Below are 17,272 nucleotides of genomic sequence, written 5' to 3'. Positions count from 1 at the left end.
GCAAATCCAACCAACCAATTTGTTTTCTTCCTCCCAAGTTCTTCAGGATGTGCTATATGAATTGTGTTTCCTCTGAGAACAGTCCTTGGATGACCTGATGGAGTAGTTTGCATTCTTTTATCAAAGAGCTAAAAACCCTTAAGAAGACCCTATTTTCATAAACGTCCGAAAGCACGGTCAAGTATGAAGCTAAATAATCAGCAGTGATGAATATGATTGATGGATATACCAAAATATGTTTTGATGGAAAAAAGAGCTTTGAAATGCCTGCTGGCATACTAATGAGACATGTCCGCTAAAAAGGATTTCTGTTTCTACGAGTGACAGAGACCAAGAACTATGGGCTGAATCCTTCCCCTTGCTTACGTTTTTCAGATTTTGGCAAGTAGGGAGGAGGGGTTGAAGGTCGGCAGCACTTACATGTTAAACCTCCATCCACGCCTTCGCGGACCAGGAAGAGACTGAAGTAACCGACCAGGTCGTCTGGGAGGTCAAGCTTTGACGCAACAGCCTGGAGAAAGATGAGAGATAGTTCATTTTCAAGCTAAAGTGTAATTCATCCATTGTTTCGTCATATTTCTATCGCCTAGTGAGATGTACTAAATGAGTTTGAAAATAGGTCAAGGAGAGATTTTCATGATTCCGCAGGCACGGTGATTAGTGCAAATGAAATAAAGAAGTAAATAAATAAATAATAAATAAACACTTTCTGAGCATGCCGGCTGATTCAGAGGGCAATGAGTTGCAGTTATATATTCCCTCCCACAAGTTGAGTGCACTTTATTCTTCATTTAATTAAGCTGCATTATTATGGGTTCCATTTATCACGAGCCTTTCAGTTTACATGCTGTTAGTCAGAAGAAGCCAAAGCCTAAATCAAACATCAATGCTCATAATCATATTGGCATTATAATAATGAAACATATTCCTAATTGACTGATTTTTTTTTTGGTGCACTGCTTACTGATGTTGAGCTGAAATGTTTATTCATGAAGAATGGAATCCAAACACGGTAATTTCCTTTGTTTTCATTTTGATCCCCCCCCATGTTTGTATTTTGTGGTCAGAAAACAACAAAGATGATTTCAAAAACCTAAGAAGAACTGAGATGTGCACACAGCCTAGGATTCCATTGCGTTACCTGTTGTGGTGAACAGGGTCTGTGGTTACACACACAGCAGTAGAAGAGCACTCCATAAATCTGGATTTACAGCCCTCAGTGACAAAGGTCATCTCTCAACTACCACCATGTACTGTATAGCTCGTGGGCTGTGTGTGTGTGTGTGTGTGTGTGTGTGTGTGTGTGTGTGTGTGTGTGTGTGTGTGTGTGTGTGTGTGTGTGTGTGTGTGCGTGTGTGTGCGTGTGTGTGTGTGTAGTAGCATAGTTTTTTTACACATGTACTTTAGGGGCAAGACAGAGCAGAGGTGAAGTGGGTGCACTACACTGTAGTGACTACAGTAATGTTGATTTGGTAGGCAGGCACTGGCTCTCTCTCATAAAAACCACACCAACCACATATACTATCAGGCTGTCAGTTTCATGATTTAAGACATGTCGTGCTCTGCAATACATCACAGATTACAGCAGAGCCTGAAGTGAAGTCTATACTGCATTGCCTCGAGGCAGGCCCAGGCGTCTGTTGGCACCACCGTTATTAAAAGCAGAGATCGAATGCCTATAGATAAACAGCCCCAGATGCTCTGAAGGTAGATAGCGCAGTAAAAACCTGTTTAAGAGCTCAGATGATGTTATCCTAAATCAAGAACACTAGTGAATCAGCACTAAATGATATTTCTTACCGGCACCAAGTAAAAGATAAAGGTAATCCGTTATCACAGACATATTCATTTCACAATGTTTCCTCATCTTTCACAATTGTGTACTAGGTGGAGGGTGGCTGAACGCTGGGCATCCGGAAACCAACCTCAAGGACATCCTCCGTCTGGTCCGAGGTCAGGATGTTGACCGTGACCTTCTGACCGTTGGAGAGGCAGATCTCCAGAGCAACCTCTTCTGTGGGGATCTGCTGGGTCTCCTGAGGCAAAGAAACAAAACATCTAAGTTATCCTTCACAGTCAACTTCATGGGTAAAATATGGATTGTCCTTCCTATCCGTCAGACTAGAAATTTGCACGGGCTGGAGCCGATTTCTCGTCATCGGTGATGTCATTCTGTCTATAATGCGAGGATGTCACTCAAGCAATTGCGACGTCATCAGCGATGTCACTCAAGCAATTGTGCGCTGCGGTGTGGAACCCGGGCCGCCTTATTGGTAAGATGGGGACCACACAGAGAATTATGAACTAGAGCAGAGTTGAATTTACAGTGGGGATTGTTAAGGAAGAAATGCACAAGTACCTATACTAAGAAACATTCCTATAAGCTCACTTAATATGCAACCTTTGACTCAGACTAAAATCTGCTGTGTTTCTCACAGAAGTGCAAGCCCAGAATGTGCAAATGGCCAAGTCTCATAGATAATAATGCCTGGCCAAGTGGCTTTGACAAAATAGCAACTTCTTCTCGAATAAGGTGGTTCATCTTATTACGCCTCTCCTTGAATTTCCTCGAATTATCATTCTCATGGGCTGTTCAATCTTGTTTATAGATGACTTTATACCTTTTGATCAATAGCTTTATATCTGCATCTGTATTCATGAATCATGAATATTCAACACTATAAGACACGCTGTGCAATCCAGATTGTGAGTTCCTTGGCTCCGCCACTCTCTCTCGTTCCTGAGGTTTCTTCCACAGGATAGACAGACATCAAACATACACGTTATCCGTTGCCATTCTTACACTTCTCTTCCCATAGGCATTTTATCATTCAGTCATGCAAGGACAAATCAACTCAGCACATCTGAATGTTGCCAAATTATTATTATTATGCTCATTTTGAGGACATTTTTGGGGACAGGTTTAACCGCGGCAATTCATCGGTCAACTGTTACAGACACTGCCCTCATTAGTATTCGGCCATTTTGAGTTACAATATTTATCCTCCGTCACTTGTTTATAGAACAGTCTCTTCCATTGACATGACTATTGCTGCTTGACACAGAGAGTAAGGGCTAGCTGTTCATTAGCATAGCTGTGTTTATGCCCGTGTTCAAGCAACAAGCTGAACACAAGGAGGCCAACAGGACTAAACCAACACGCATGAATAACAAGCGAGGGCGACAAATTGAACTGCCAAAACCTATGAATATTTCATTTTCACAGAGCAAAACTGTAAATAATAGCTAGTGAACTGCAAATGAGAAACATGAAATTGCAAACTGGATAACCCGGAGATTCCTTCTGTTCTGTCCCCGGGGCAGTCTCTCTCTCTCTCGCTCTGCAAAAAAACATCTCTCCTCCTCTCAGAGTCTATCTCTGATCATCCTCCCCGTTCCCTCACCCAGGGCTCTCAGAGTCTATCTCCATCACTACAGGTGCAGATGAAACGACAGCGGCGGGTGGTAACTCATCTCCTATTCTGCACCTGCTGTCCTTGCAGTGCAAGGCGGTGGGGGGAGGTGGGGGGGAGACAAACACAGAGTCTAAGATGGGGGGAGGTGGGGGAGTCTAATGAGGGAGCTAGACAGAGGGAGATGCAGGGGATGGGGATGTGTGTGTGTGTGTGTGTGTGTGTGTGTGTGTGTGTGTGTGTGTGTGTGTGTGACATGGCTGCAGACGGATGAGTCCGCTCAGAAAGGTTAGTGGATTTTTACAGCACTCGTGGAAACGCAGGTCACAGCTTGAGTGATGACTGTTCAACCTCGCTCCCTGATCGGAATACCCCAACGATGACACACCATCAGTTCATTCCAAACGGCCTATTCCGTCAGGTGGCAACAACAACAAAAAAACACCAGATCAGCACTTTTGCGTTCTTACAATCTCATCCACTTCCACTCTCAATACAGCTTAGAGCACACTGGCATTTAGTACTTGACATTAAAACGCATGCCAGCGGGATGAATCATAGCTTTCCTTGCATTTTCAATACTTTTTTTCAGGGATATATGATATCATGCTCCAAAAAATGGTTCCAACTCCCACACAGGCTGTAAACATGTTGCTAAATTTGGCTTTCTTCCTCGCAGTTTTATGTCCGGCATGTTCTCTTCACTCATGCGCATGCAAAGCAGAACTGAAGCCTACACTTCACACCATTCCCTGACCTCATGCAAACGAGGTCGTTTGTCTCTCATGCATGCTAAATGAGATGGGAGAATGTGCTGCCCACAGGCTCTGACAAACATCAAGAAAACAGCCACCTCACTCAACAAGTCCCCACATTGCCAAAAGCCTGCCAGCAATTACTGCATCAGCCTTTTGGCTCAAGAAGCACATCCTGCCTCTCTTCACAGTACAGGCCTGCTGCCCGTGTTGATGACGCAACACCCAACGGGCCTGGTCCAGTCAGTAAACAACTACCAACCTGCTGGGCTTTGATCCAGTCAGTAAACAACTACCAACCTGTTGGGCTTTGATCCAGTCAGGAAACAACTACCAACCTGTTGGGCTTTGATCCAGTCAGTAAACAACTACCAACCTGTTGGGCTTTGATCCAGTCAGGAAACAACTACCAACCTGCTGGGCTTTGATCCAGTCAGTAAACAACTACCAACCTGCTGGGCTTTGATCCAGTCAGGAAACAACTACCAACCTGCTGGGCTTTGATCCAGTCAGGAAACAACTACCAACCTGTTGGGCTTTGATCCAGTCAGTAAACAACTACCAACCTGCTGGGCTTTGATCCAGTCAGTAAACAACTACCAACCTGCTGGGCTTTGATCCAGTCAGTAAACAACTACCAACCTGCTGGGCTTTGATCCAGTCAGTAAACAACTACCAACCTGCTGGGCTTTGATCCAGTCCGTAAACAACTACCATTACAACCTGCTGGGCTTTGATCCAGTCAGGAAACAACTACCAACCTGTTAGGCTTTGATCCAGTCAGTAAACAACTACCAACCTGCTGGGCTTTGATCCAGTCAGTAAACAACTACCAACCTGCTGGGCTTTGATCCAGTCAGTAAACAACTACCAACCTGCTGGGCTTTGATCCAGTCCGTAAACAACTACCATTACAACCTGCTGGGCTTTGATCCAGTCAGGAAACAACTACCAACCTGTTAGGCTTTGATCCAGTCAGTAAACAACTACCAACCTGTTAGGCTTTGATCCAGTCAGTAAACAACTACCAACCTGCTGGGTTTTGATCTAGTTAGATAACAACTACCAACCTGTTAGGCTTTGATCCAGTCAGGACACATCTACCAACCTGCTGGGCTTTGATCCAGTCAGTAAACAACTACCAACCTGTTGGGCTTTGATCCAGTCAGTAAACAACTACCAACCTGTTGGGCTTTGATCCAGTCAGTAAACAACTACCAACCTGCTGGGCTTTCCTTAAGAAGCTGTTGAACATCTCGCTGGCTCCAAGCAAGGGGTCCTGACGCACTGTAAAGACATGCAGAAGACACTGATGGATATTCATCCAAAACACAGCAAAACCATTACAACATTCTTCTCCTCTGATTGTTCAGTTGAAAGGGACTTGTACTGTAGCAGGGGATATATTTAGCTTGGCAAAGACATATCAGCAATTAGTTGAGATTCTTTAAGTGGATGTTATGTAAACCTAAACCTCCTTATCAGAGCCACTTCCTATTCCTTCATTTTTCTCTTATCGTGCATCTTGGTATGTTTGACCACTCAACATTTTAGAAGGCAATTTAGCTCAACATACAAACATTACACTTCATAAGAAGAACTAAGTCAGTTAAAAGTCCACAAATATTAACTGGTCATTTGGTGTAGTTTCAAGTGACTGTAAATTATTACAGACCTGGAGGAGTCAGCATAAGTCTCCAGATTTGGTCTATTATAGAGAGTGTCCAACTTTGCCTATTTTGCTTATTGTTTTTGTTTGTTGTTTGTTTGTTTTGACCATTATTTATTCAGGGGGAGTCTCACTGAGCGCAATGTTCTCTTTCTCAGGAGCGCCCTGATCCTGTTCACAGTTCACACACAAATTCAGTATTTAATTGTTCGTGTTAATTTTAAAAGGCTGTAAACACAGCGTCACTGTAGATGCTGGGGCTGAGCCCTCTCCCTCAGAGCAGAATGTGTTTGTAGCCGTTACTTTTCCATAACTATGTAAAAACCATGATGTAACCAAGCAAACGGCCAGCCAAGAACACCCTGTGTGTGTGTGTGTGTGTGTGTGTGTGTGTGTGTGTGTGTGTGTGTGTGTGTGTGTGTGTGTGTGTGTGTGTGTGTGTGTGTGTTCTCCCAGACCATGAGCAAATACACACTCCAACAACGCTTCCTTGTTCTGCTGAAACGGCCAGTGCTTGAGAGGATTAAAACAAACCCGCAGCATCGCTGCCAGCTCCGCTCCATTCACTTTGTGTGTACGGCCAGAGTTCACCCTTGACCCTTTTGGACAACTTTGGGCAACAGCATAGAGCCTCCTCAGCCAGGATATGAACCTCCCAGCCTGGAGCCTCCTCAGCCAGGATATGAACCTCCCAGCCTGGAGCCTCCTCAGCCAGGATATGAACCTCCCAGCCTGGAGCCTCCTCAGCCAGGACATGAACCTCCCAGCCTGGAGCCTCCTCAGCCAGGACATGAACCTCCCAGCCTGGAGCCTCCTCTGCCAGGACATGAACCTCCCAGCCTGGAGCCTCCTCTGCCAGGACATGAACCTCCCAGCCTGGAGCCTCCTCAGCCAGGATATGAACCTCCCATTGGGCCTTGGACATGATGCAGAGTTGCAAAAGAAGAAACCCTTCGAAAACATCACGAGGCACGTGTGCAGAAAACAGACGTGGAAGTGGCTCATTAGATACTACAAAGCCATACAACTCTTAACTCATAGCAGGGAGAGCATGGAGAATGTCTCATTTCAGGTGCGTCCGCTTTGGCTTGGTGAGACACTGAAGAGAGAGAGCAGCAGTCCCTGAGTGAGACACTGAAGAGAGAGAGCAGCAGTCCCTGAGTGAGACACTGAAGAGAGAGAGCAGCAGTCCCTGAGTGAGACACTGAAGAGAGAGAGCAGCAGTCCCTGAGTGAGACACTGAAGAGAGAGCAGCAGTCCCTGAGTGAGACACTGAAGAGAGAGAGCAGTCCCTGAGTGAGACACTGAAGAAGAGAGAGCAGTCCCTGAGTGAGACACTGAAGAGAGAGAGCAGCAGTCCCTGAGTGAGACACTGAAGAAGAGAGAGCAGTCCCTGAGTGAGACACTGAAGAAGGAAAGCAGTCCTGAGTGAGACACTGAAGAGAGAGAGCAGTCCCTGAGTGAGACAGTGAAGAGAGAGCAGTCTCTGCGTGAGACACTGAAGAGAGAGCAGCAGTCCCTGAGTGAGACACTGAAGAGAGAGAGCAGTCCCTGAGTGAGACACTGAAAAGAGAGAGCAGTCCCTGAGTGAGACAGTGAAGAGAGAGCAGCAGTCCCTGAGTGAGACACTGAAAAGAGAGAGCAGTCCCTGAGTGAGACACTGAAGAGAGAGAGCAGTCCCTGAGTGAGACACTGAAGAAGGAAAGCAGTCCTTGAGTGAGACACTGAAGAGAGAGAGCAGTCCCTGAGTGAGACACTGAAAAGAGAGAGCAGTCCCTGAGTGAGACAGTGAAGAGAGAGCAGCAGTCCCTGAGTGAGACACTGAAGAAGAAGAGAGAGCAGTCCCTGAGTGAGACACTGAAGAGAGAGAGCAGTCCCTGAGTGAGACAGTGAAGAGAGAGCAGCAGTCCCTGAGTGAGACACTGAAAAGAGAGAGCAGTCCCTGAGTGAGACACTGAAGAGAGAGAGCAGTCCCTGAGTGAGACACTGAAGAAGGAAAGCAGTCCTTGAGTGAGACACTGAAGAGAGAGAGCAGTCCCTGAGTGAGACACTGAAAAGAGAGAGCAGTCCCTGAGTGAGACAGTGAAGAGAGAGCAGCAGTCCCTGAGTGAGACACTGAAGAAGAAGAGAGAGCAGTCCCTGAGTGAGACACTGAAGAGAGAGAGCAGTCCCTGAGTGAGACAGTGAAGAGAGAGCAGCAGTCCCTGAGTCAGACACTGAAGAAGAAGAGAGAGCAGTCCCTGAGTGAGACACTGAAGAAGAAGAGAGAGCAGTCCCTGAGTGAGACGCTGATGAGAGAGAGCAGTCACTGAGTGAGACACTGAAGAGAGAGAGTAGCAGTCCCTGAGTGAGACACTGAAGAGAGAGAGAGCAGCAGTCCCTGAGTGAGACAGTGAAGAGAGAGCAGCAGTCCCTGAGTGAGACGCTGATGAGAGAGCAGCAGTCCCTGAGTGAGACACTGAAGAGAGAGAGCAGTGCCTGAGTGAGACACTGAAGAGAGAGAGCAGTGCCTGAGTGAGACACTGAAGAGAGAGAGCAGTGCCTGAGTGAGACACTGAAGAGAGAGAGCAGTGCCTGAGTGAGACACTGAAGAGAGAGAGCAGTGCCTGAGTGAGACACTGAAGAGAGAGAGCAGCAGTCCCTGAGTGAGACACTGAAGAGAGAGAGCAGTCCCTGAGTGAGACACTGAAGAGAGAGAGCAGCAGTCCCTGAGTGAGACACTGAAGAGAGAGAGCAGCAGTCCCTGAGTGAGACACTGAAGAGAGAGAGCAGCAGTCCCTGAGTGAGACACTGAAGAGAGAGAGCAGCAGTCCCTGAGTGAGACACTGAAGAGAGAGAGAGCAGTCCCTGAGTGAGACACTGAAGAGAGAGCAGCAGTGCCTGAGTGAGACACTGAAGAGAGAGCAGCAGTCCCTGAGTGAGACACTGAAGAGAGAGAGCAGTGCCTGAGTGAGACACTGAAGAGAGAGAGCAGTGCCTGAGTGAGACACTGAAGAGAGAGAGCAGTGCCTGAGTGAGACACTGAAGAGAGAGAGCAGTGCCTGAGTGAGACACTGAAGAGAGAGAGCAGCAGTCCCTGAGTGAGACACTGAAGAGAGAGAGCAGCAGTCCCTGAGTGAGACACTGAAGAGAGAGAGCAGTCCCTGAGTGAGACACTGAAGAGAGAGAGCAGCAGTCCCTGAGTGAGACACTGAAGAGAGAGAGCAGCAGTCCCTGAGTGAGACACTGAAGAGAGAGAGCAGCAGTCCCTGAGTGAGACACTGAAGAGAGAGAGCAGCAGTCCCTGAGTGAGACACTGAAGAGAGAGAGAGCAGTCCCTGAGTGAGACACTGAAGAGAGAGCAGCAGTGCCTGAGTGAGACACTGAAGAGAGAGCAGCAGTCCCTGAGTGAGACACTGAAGAGAGAGAGCAGTCCCTGAGTGAGACACTGAAGAGAGAGCAGTGCCTGAGTGAGACACTGAAGAGAGAGAGAGCAGCAGTCCCTGAGTGAGACACTGAAGAGAGAGCAGCAGTCCCTGAGTGAGACACTGAAGAGAGAGCAGTGCCTGAGTGAGACACTGAAGAGAGAGAGAGCAGCAGTCCCTGAGTGAGACACTGAAGAGAGAGAGCAGTGCCTGAGTGAGACGCTGATGAGAGAGCAGCAGTCCCTGAGTGAGACACTGAAGAGAGAGAAGCAGTCCCTGAGTGAGACACTGAAGAGAGAGCAGCAGTCCCTGAGTGAGACTCTGAAGAGAGAGAGAGCAGCAGTCCCTGAGTGAGACACTGAAGAGAGAGAGCAGTCCCTGAGTGAGACTCTGAAGAGAGAGAGAGCAGCAGTCCCTGAGTGAGACTCTGAAGAGAGAGAGAGCAGCAGTCCCTGAGTGAGACACTGAAGAGAGAGAGCAGCAGTCCCTGAGTGAGACGCTGATGAGAGAGAGCAGTGCCTGAGTGAGACACTGAAGAGAGAGAGCAGTGCCTGAGTGAGACGCTGATGACAGAGCAGCAGTCCCTGAGTGAGACACTGAAGAGAGAGAAGCAGTCCCTGAGTGAGACACTGAAGAGAGAGAGCAGTGCCTGAGTGAGACACTGAAGAGAGAGAGAGCAGCAGTCCCTGAGTGAGACACTGAAGAGAGAGAGCAGTGCCTGAGTGAGACGCTGATGAGAGAGCAGCAGTCCCTGAGTGAGACACTGAAGAGAGAGCAGCAGTCCCTGAGTGAGACACTGAAGAGAGAGAGCAGCAGTCCCTGAGTGAGACACTGAAGAGAGAGAGAGCAGCAGTCCCTGAGTGAGACACTGAAGAGAGAGAGCAGTGCCTGAGTGAGACACTGAAGAGAGAGAGCAGTGCCTGAGTGAGACACTGAAGAGAGAGAGAGAGCAGACACCAAGCCAAGTCATTCTTAGGGTTGTTGTGGAGAACTTTCCAGCTCAAGTTTTGGCTGGAATTTTGCACTGTTAGAAGGACACAGTCTTGTTTTTTGTCTTAGTTGTTTTTCTTGTACTAAACAAAACACAAGGCGAGGGGGGGGGGGGTGTTCAGGGTTAAGCATCTGAATACCACTGCAGTTCAGAGGAGAGAAATGTAAATTCCATCTCAGAATTTCAACACGGTCAAAAACAAGCAGCACGCAGCTGGAGTTGAAAGGAAAGGCAACACAAGCCATGAGTGAGACCATTCAGCATAAAGAACTTACCAGCCTGCATGTACTTCTCCAGCTGCTCTCGCCTCTGCTCCACCTCAGCAGGCGTCAGCGTGAAGATCTTCTTTGGGGGGAAGGCGGGCACCACATTATTGCCGTACTCTTTCTTTATCTGTTGGTAGAAAGGGAAACGTGAAATTGGGTGTATTTGTAAAACCTCCAAAACACTGTATTTTTCCTCTATCTGATTACAGTAAGCGTCTCCACAACACATTACCTGCGTTATACACGAACAGGCTCTTGAATTAAAGTGTCGTGTGAATCCACTTTTCTCAGAGGTGCATTCATGCCATTTAAGATGAATCACAGGTTTATTTTAAGCTGCGCTTTCAGCGAGGAGCCGGTGGAGTTTCCATGCGTAACACACGGACACATCTGGAACGCTGAACGTCTCGTCATTCCAACTAGACTTTGTCTTCCAGCCTCCTTGACTCATTCATTCCCCCGTTGAAATTCATTTTCTCTCATTAGAAAGATTGGCAGCTGTGAAGCACGGACGTTTCAAAGTAAAGCCGAAAATCATCTCGAACCGGACATGGCGTAATGTGTCATCGTGACCTGTAGGGGCGCTACTGGCAGCAAGAGGGGCGCACATCCCGAAACGTCTCAGGAGGGAATTCTTTTGGCCTCACGAGGCTACTTGCGCAACGTTTCCTTGTGACAGAGAACACTCTAGAACCCGACACACATGTGATGAAGCCAGGCCACGCTGCCCATCTTGGAGGGAGTGAGGTGATTCTCAGCCCCGCAACATCATGAACATGCCGCTCTTTGGTATTTCTAATGCGTCAGCGCCAGCATCGGTCACGCATACAAATCAGCTCGTATAGCCACAGACACATAGTGCGTGTTCCAGAAGCATCCGAGTCTCCTCAAGCCCCCCAAAAAGCTGTCGGCTCACGCAGCTTCTCCTTCGACTGGCCCTTAGCAGAACTCTCCCATTCCCCAGTGACTTTCCACAGAGCCTGTGAATCTGGCGGGAGATTTACAAATCCTTCAAAAAAGATTTAAAAAAATACAAAACAGAGACCATTAACGTTAAAATGTTGTCAGCAATAACCCAGTGTTGTTCAGGCCATGCATATGCCACAGGAAGCCCTGTGGGGTTGGTTGGAGCTGTGAACAGAGTGTGTCTTCCCCACACACACACACCCTGTTGCCAGGCAACGGCAGCTGTCAAGACGGATAACAGGCGAGGACACAGATATTAAAGGTTGCCCTTTTCCTTCCTTATTGATTCATATATGACCGCAGGAGACCGGCCACTTCTGCGACGACGATGTTTTGTGTCGGCGCTTGCATTTCAACGAGTTCAGGGGCAAGGCAAAACGAGTTCAAGGTCAAGGCAAAACAAGTTTACTTGTATAGCACGTTTCATACGCGGCAATTCAAAGTGCTTTTACATCAATTGGATAAAAAGAAAAGAGCATAGTTTCAAGGTAAAAATATAAGATGAAAAAGGTCACAGTGCAAAATGATTCGCCTATTTTGACTTTGCCAGTGAATTCATATGCATGCATTAGATCTTAATTGATGCGCTATTGTGGCGACCGAGCAATCTGAAGACCTTGCGATTCACAACACCTAGCTTACAATCAATGCATCCCTCACTCATGGTCTCTCCAATAGTAGAGATATATACTTTGGTTATATACTTTGATTTGATTAATTTTCTCCTTCTGCAGTAAAAATAAGAAGACAAAAATCAGACGCGCTGGATGCCAGATAATTTCAACGGCTAATAATAGCTCCAACAATTTGCAGAGGCTGCGTGCGAGGTTCCAGTGAGGCAGAGAACAGAAAACACTAAGGCAACTTCAAGGCTTTTCCCACAGCAGAACGTTCTCAGCTAAAGTTCCCTTTCCCAGCAGGTGAAGTCAGAGAAAACAGAAAGGCCAAGAACATTCCTTCCATGTCACCCACCCCCTCCAACCTCCTCGACAACACCGGCCATTTAACACACATCGGCCTGAACTCGGGGAGGAGTAGGAGTCTTCAAACCGTGATTCCACCATGATTCAAAGTGACAGGAGTGCAATGGCGTATTGAGCGGACGGTCGGGACAAGGATAAGTGGAAGGTCGCGTTGAGGAGGGGATGTTGTGACATTTAAACGCGGTGTTCAGTGTGCCGGACATTACAGAGCGATCAGCACACTGGACCACCGCAAGCTGACAGCACTGCTTACGTGTTGATGCCTCACCTGTTCATGGAGGCCGAGGAGTTGACTGTAGCGCACCCGACAGTGCAGGACGCCATTGACGTGGATGTTGTAGGCCTGTGGGAGAGAGAGAGAGGGGGGAGGGGGGGGTGTTTGAGACCAATTTTGAAGAGAAAAGTTCCTTCTGTGCCAAGAGACTCTCTAAAGCAGTGGTTCTCTAACTTTTTCAGGTCAAGGACCCCTAAAGTTTAATTGACACAAATTAGACCACGGACCCCCATTTGAGAAGATTTTGTCACGGGGTCCCCCATTTGATATGATTTTTGCTTTTAGATGTTTTATTATAGAAAGTGTATGAAACCCATGACCAGAAATATCTATAGATTCTGTCATTGTGTTACTTATGGATGGAATCTAATGTGAAAATAAATTATTCACCTTTTTGCTGGGGACCCCCTGGAACGCCCGTCAAGGAACCCCGGGGGGTCACCCCCAGACACCACTGCTCTAAAGGTCTGAAATAACACAGAGACTGAACCTCAAAGGCCCGTATCGATCTGTTTGCAAAAGCTTGTAGGTGGAGGAGCAGCAAACACAAAACAATCAGGTTGAAATATCACCTTCTGCTAATTCAATCTCAAACTATTTCAGTGTACAAATAAAGCCCCTTGATAAAAGACAGTAAAACAAAATCTATGTCTCCATCCTGGCCCTAGAGCACAAGTTTCACTTCTGATTTGCGACACCTCCTCCTGGAAACCAAATCGATGTGCATCCTCGTCCTCGTCTCGCTGCTGCGTGTCGGCTCACTCCATCTTTGTTTTCATTAGGACGAGCGAAACAAATGAAGTGTGGATCGGATCCAAAACCCTTCTGCCTTCCAGTGGAACGCTTTCTCCCGAAGGGGATTCATTACAGAAGCCAATCAAAACAGCTGATGGTGGCGTTAATGCATGGGGGCAGGGCTAATGAATACAGGAAGTTAATGCATGGGGGCAGGGCTAATGAATACAGGAAGTGAGGAAGTGAGGATCATCACACGGGGAGTCATCTTTCATTCTTTCCCCTGTGACTCCGCGTGTTTGTTTTGACAGGAGCGATCTACTGGCGGCTACTCCACAAAACCACCGTTTGGAATCGACACGCCAAATACGTGCCTGCAGGCACATTTACACACCAATCATGGAGAGTAGGCTAGAGAGGGGGGGGGGTGTCAAATGCCTCATTAAAAACGTCTTGAAATGTTTTGGATCATACCAAAACCACACGAAAAACAAAAGTCACACGTTATAAATTTGCCCTGAGGGAAATTCTCCTTCAAGTCTGAGTGCAGGCTCCCCTTCCAAACAGATAAAACTGTTCTCGAACTGGCAAGAATCCACAGTTTTGCTCCAATATACTTCCAGTCGTCTCAGTAAACCATGACACCACCCTGCCTCCCTGAACACTCACACGGTCATCATCCATGGTGTGAGGGAAATGCTCTCATATAAACAATTGCACAACACAGCTCAAAAACATTGGCACTTATGCATAATGTTGACTATACACACAATATATCCAACGGTCTAAAACGGTCAAAGGTTATAGGCCTATATTTTGTTTAAAAAGCATTGACTTGATTCTCAGTTCTTGAAAACAGAATATGAAAATGATCACTAAAGGAGTATTTTTTTTATGATTGGAAGTTTGGAACGGCCTAGCCTATCATATAAATACTGCTGAGAGAGGCTTATCATAATTGAGCCATTTTGTCTTTGACAAAAAATATATGCTCCTTCATTTGCTCAAAGGAACCAGCTTCCACACACGCACGCGCGCACACACGCTCACACACACACACACACACACACACACACACACACACACACACATGAATAGCTTTGGGCAGGGATGAGCTGAAGTGATAGGAGACAACGCTTCCTGTTTTGAGTGTCAAAGCGCTGTCAGCACTTTTTTTTTTAATGTTCTGCTGCGTCTGTTCTCAATCTCGGTGAATATTTATAGTCAACAACACGCTGGGTCATCTGTCCAAACAAAACGAGTTTTGATGACCCCTGACCTCACCGTTGCATGTGGTCGTACGTAGCATTGTTGACCCAGGCGGGACATCAACAGTATAAATTGTCGGAGGGGAGGGGGGGGGGCTGTGTATGTAGGCAGGATTCAGGCAGGAAGGAAGAATGAGTACGCACTATGCCCTGCAGAATGTCTCGGCTGTGTGAGAAGACAAAATAAAAGTGCGATAAATGTTTTGTGAAATGGAAGCAGAACATTTAGGGGCAATTTTAGGAAAGGAAAACATTTGCTTGAATGAATAACCACTGCCCTCTTCACAATATACTAAGTAAAATGAATAGGGTGAAATCGCTTGACGATGTCATTTTTCAAGTTTATGCAATTCTATATACGATGAGTGCTACTGCTTGCTCATGTACGCACAGTTGAATCCATAAGTGGATTCCTTACATTTCTGTCAAATGAAATATATTTGCACATCGTCAGACACGGGTTGATGCATGCAACCACATGCAGTATAGCATAATTGAGTGTAATTTACATCCGTAAAAAAAAAAAAAAAAAAAAAAAAAAAAAAATATTAAATATAAATGAAGCGAACCTGTTCCTACCATAATAATCAGAGCTCAACTATCAAGCCTTAACCTCAAGTCTCCTCAGCCAAAGTTAATGAGTCACCGTCAATTACAGACGCACCAAAGTGCCTCTCTCCTCACACACACACACACACACACACACGATTCTGTAACTGCCACAAAACTAGGGAAGTATATATATGTATATAGAAATGTTTTTGTATGCATGCACCGGAATAGCTGCATGTCAAAATAAATAAATAGATAATGCAGCCGTTGTTATTCTAAAAACCCCTGTGCAAACTCGGCACATTCTGTGGCCTACTGGTTCCAAGGTACACAGCCCCTCTCTCAGCATTATAATCAAGCAAGGTGTCTTCCTGTGTAGGCTGGCTACAGTAAGGTCATAATATAGTGACAGTCACAGGACTGCCCTCTGCTAAGCTCCCACTGCAGTACGGGCTGGAGCTGGGCCCTGCCAGGTAGAAGAGAGCCGCGGATGGCGGGGGAAGGCTAGTGAAATGCCATAATTACAATATTGACATTTCAACAGTAAGAGGACATTTTGTAGGAAAAGGATATAAACAATTTCCATTTGATTTGACCAATCATTGTGGGACTCCTGCAAAAAAAACGCACGCCATATTTTCTTTGCTACTGCTGCAGAGAAAGTCGATATCTATGCTCATATCCAAGATTAATCTTGTACTTCTTGGGGCAGCTGGCAAATTGAACAGAACACTCTCACACACACACGCACACGCACACGCAGACACACACACAGGAACTCAAATATCAGCAGGCTTCTTCTAAGGATGTCCTGGGACACATGTGATCGGGATAATAATAATAATTCAAAACTACAATGAGTTGAGTTAAGTATCATGAATGGATCTGACTGACATCAACAGGTACAAGCCTACGCAGCAGTCACACAAATTGATACACTTGTCTAAATCCAAAAGTCGTAGACGGGAATAACATGTTCCTAAAGTGCTAGTAGTAGTACTTCTCTCCGAGTGTGTGTGTGAAGAAACGTTGAGTATCCATAACACTTCACCGTGGTCGTCCTTGAGCAACCTGCATGAATCATTCTCACGTGCAGTTCAGCCAATGTGTCAAGTCAACATACTTTGGCTACTGGAACGCGCTGCACACCAGATTTGAGCGGAGGCAGCCTGACGACCAAGAGAGATAATCCCCTTATCACTTGGCAAGACACTGCTGTGCACTGTATTCTACATGTGCTGGCAAGACATTATTATTTTACACTGAAAGAACAGTTTGTTTGGGAAAGGGTCTGACTCTGAATATGGTTTCCAAATAGTTTGCAATAGTTTGCCCCTGGGGGGGGGGGGGGGGTGCAATATCATAGCTGGTAAACCTCAAATCTCAGAAAGGATTTAAACTGCTGACTCAAATCCTGAATAAACAAAAGGGACTTTGTTGTGCCTGAGGTCAGGAATCACTTTCACTGAGTCTGGCCCACAGGCAGTACAGTTTAGTGAGGTGGGGAGATGCTCTGCTTTGACAGCAACGGAATGCATCTCAAAGTCACTTCAAATGTCCCTTAACTGCATCAGCAACATTTGGGGGCCAAGTTCGGCCAACATTAACATTTAGTTTCTGTTTCCTGTTAGATAAAGTCAAATGTAAGGTTTAATGGGTAGCCTACATACCAACAAAATGCCACTAACTGATGGGGATTACAATCCTGTTAATGTTTTAAAATTGCCTTGAATTAGCCTAAATAACCTGAAGTTATTTTGAACAATCTAAGCAGGGATGTAGGTTTAGTGGAAGGTAAACCCACTTTTACTGAATTTTCCTACCCTTTATTCTGTGAATAGAGTTTATTCACCTTTTTATAGTGACATAAATCTTTATGAGCTCATTTTATAGCATAACGTATATAATAGTAATAAGAAGTATCAAACTAATGGAAATGGTTTGGGTTTAGGTTCTTTTTAGTAGGAAAAGGCAAAACAAATCTGAAAATGTAACA

At 46.2% G+C, this 17,272-nt stretch overlaps 1 protein-coding gene across 1 annotated transcript in view; it reads right to left on the bottom strand.

Annotated features, from left to right (window-relative positions):
- The window catches only part of snx17 (sorting nexin 17), a 32,631-nt gene that overhangs the window by 14,336 nt on the left and 1,023 nt on the right, over positions 1-17,272 (bottom strand). The window contains exons 2-6 of the mRNA XM_083642539.1: positions 12,716-12,790; positions 10,508-10,625; positions 5,391-5,455; positions 1,926-2,036; positions 421-511 (exon numbers count right to left, since the gene is read on the bottom strand). Of these exons, the coding sequence (XP_083498665.1) occupies positions 421-511; positions 1,926-2,036; positions 5,391-5,455; positions 10,508-10,625; positions 12,716-12,790 (460 nt within the window). The remainder of the gene's footprint in view (positions 1-420; positions 512-1,925; positions 2,037-5,390; positions 5,456-10,507; positions 10,626-12,715; positions 12,791-17,272) is intronic.

Source organism: Poromitra crassiceps (assembly GCF_964638095.1).
Source record: "Poromitra crassiceps genome assembly, chromosome: 9".
NCBI lineage: Eukaryota > Metazoa > Chordata > Actinopteri > Beryciformes > Melamphaidae > Poromitra > Poromitra crassiceps.
This window is presented reverse-complemented; position numbering and strand designations above follow the sequence as displayed.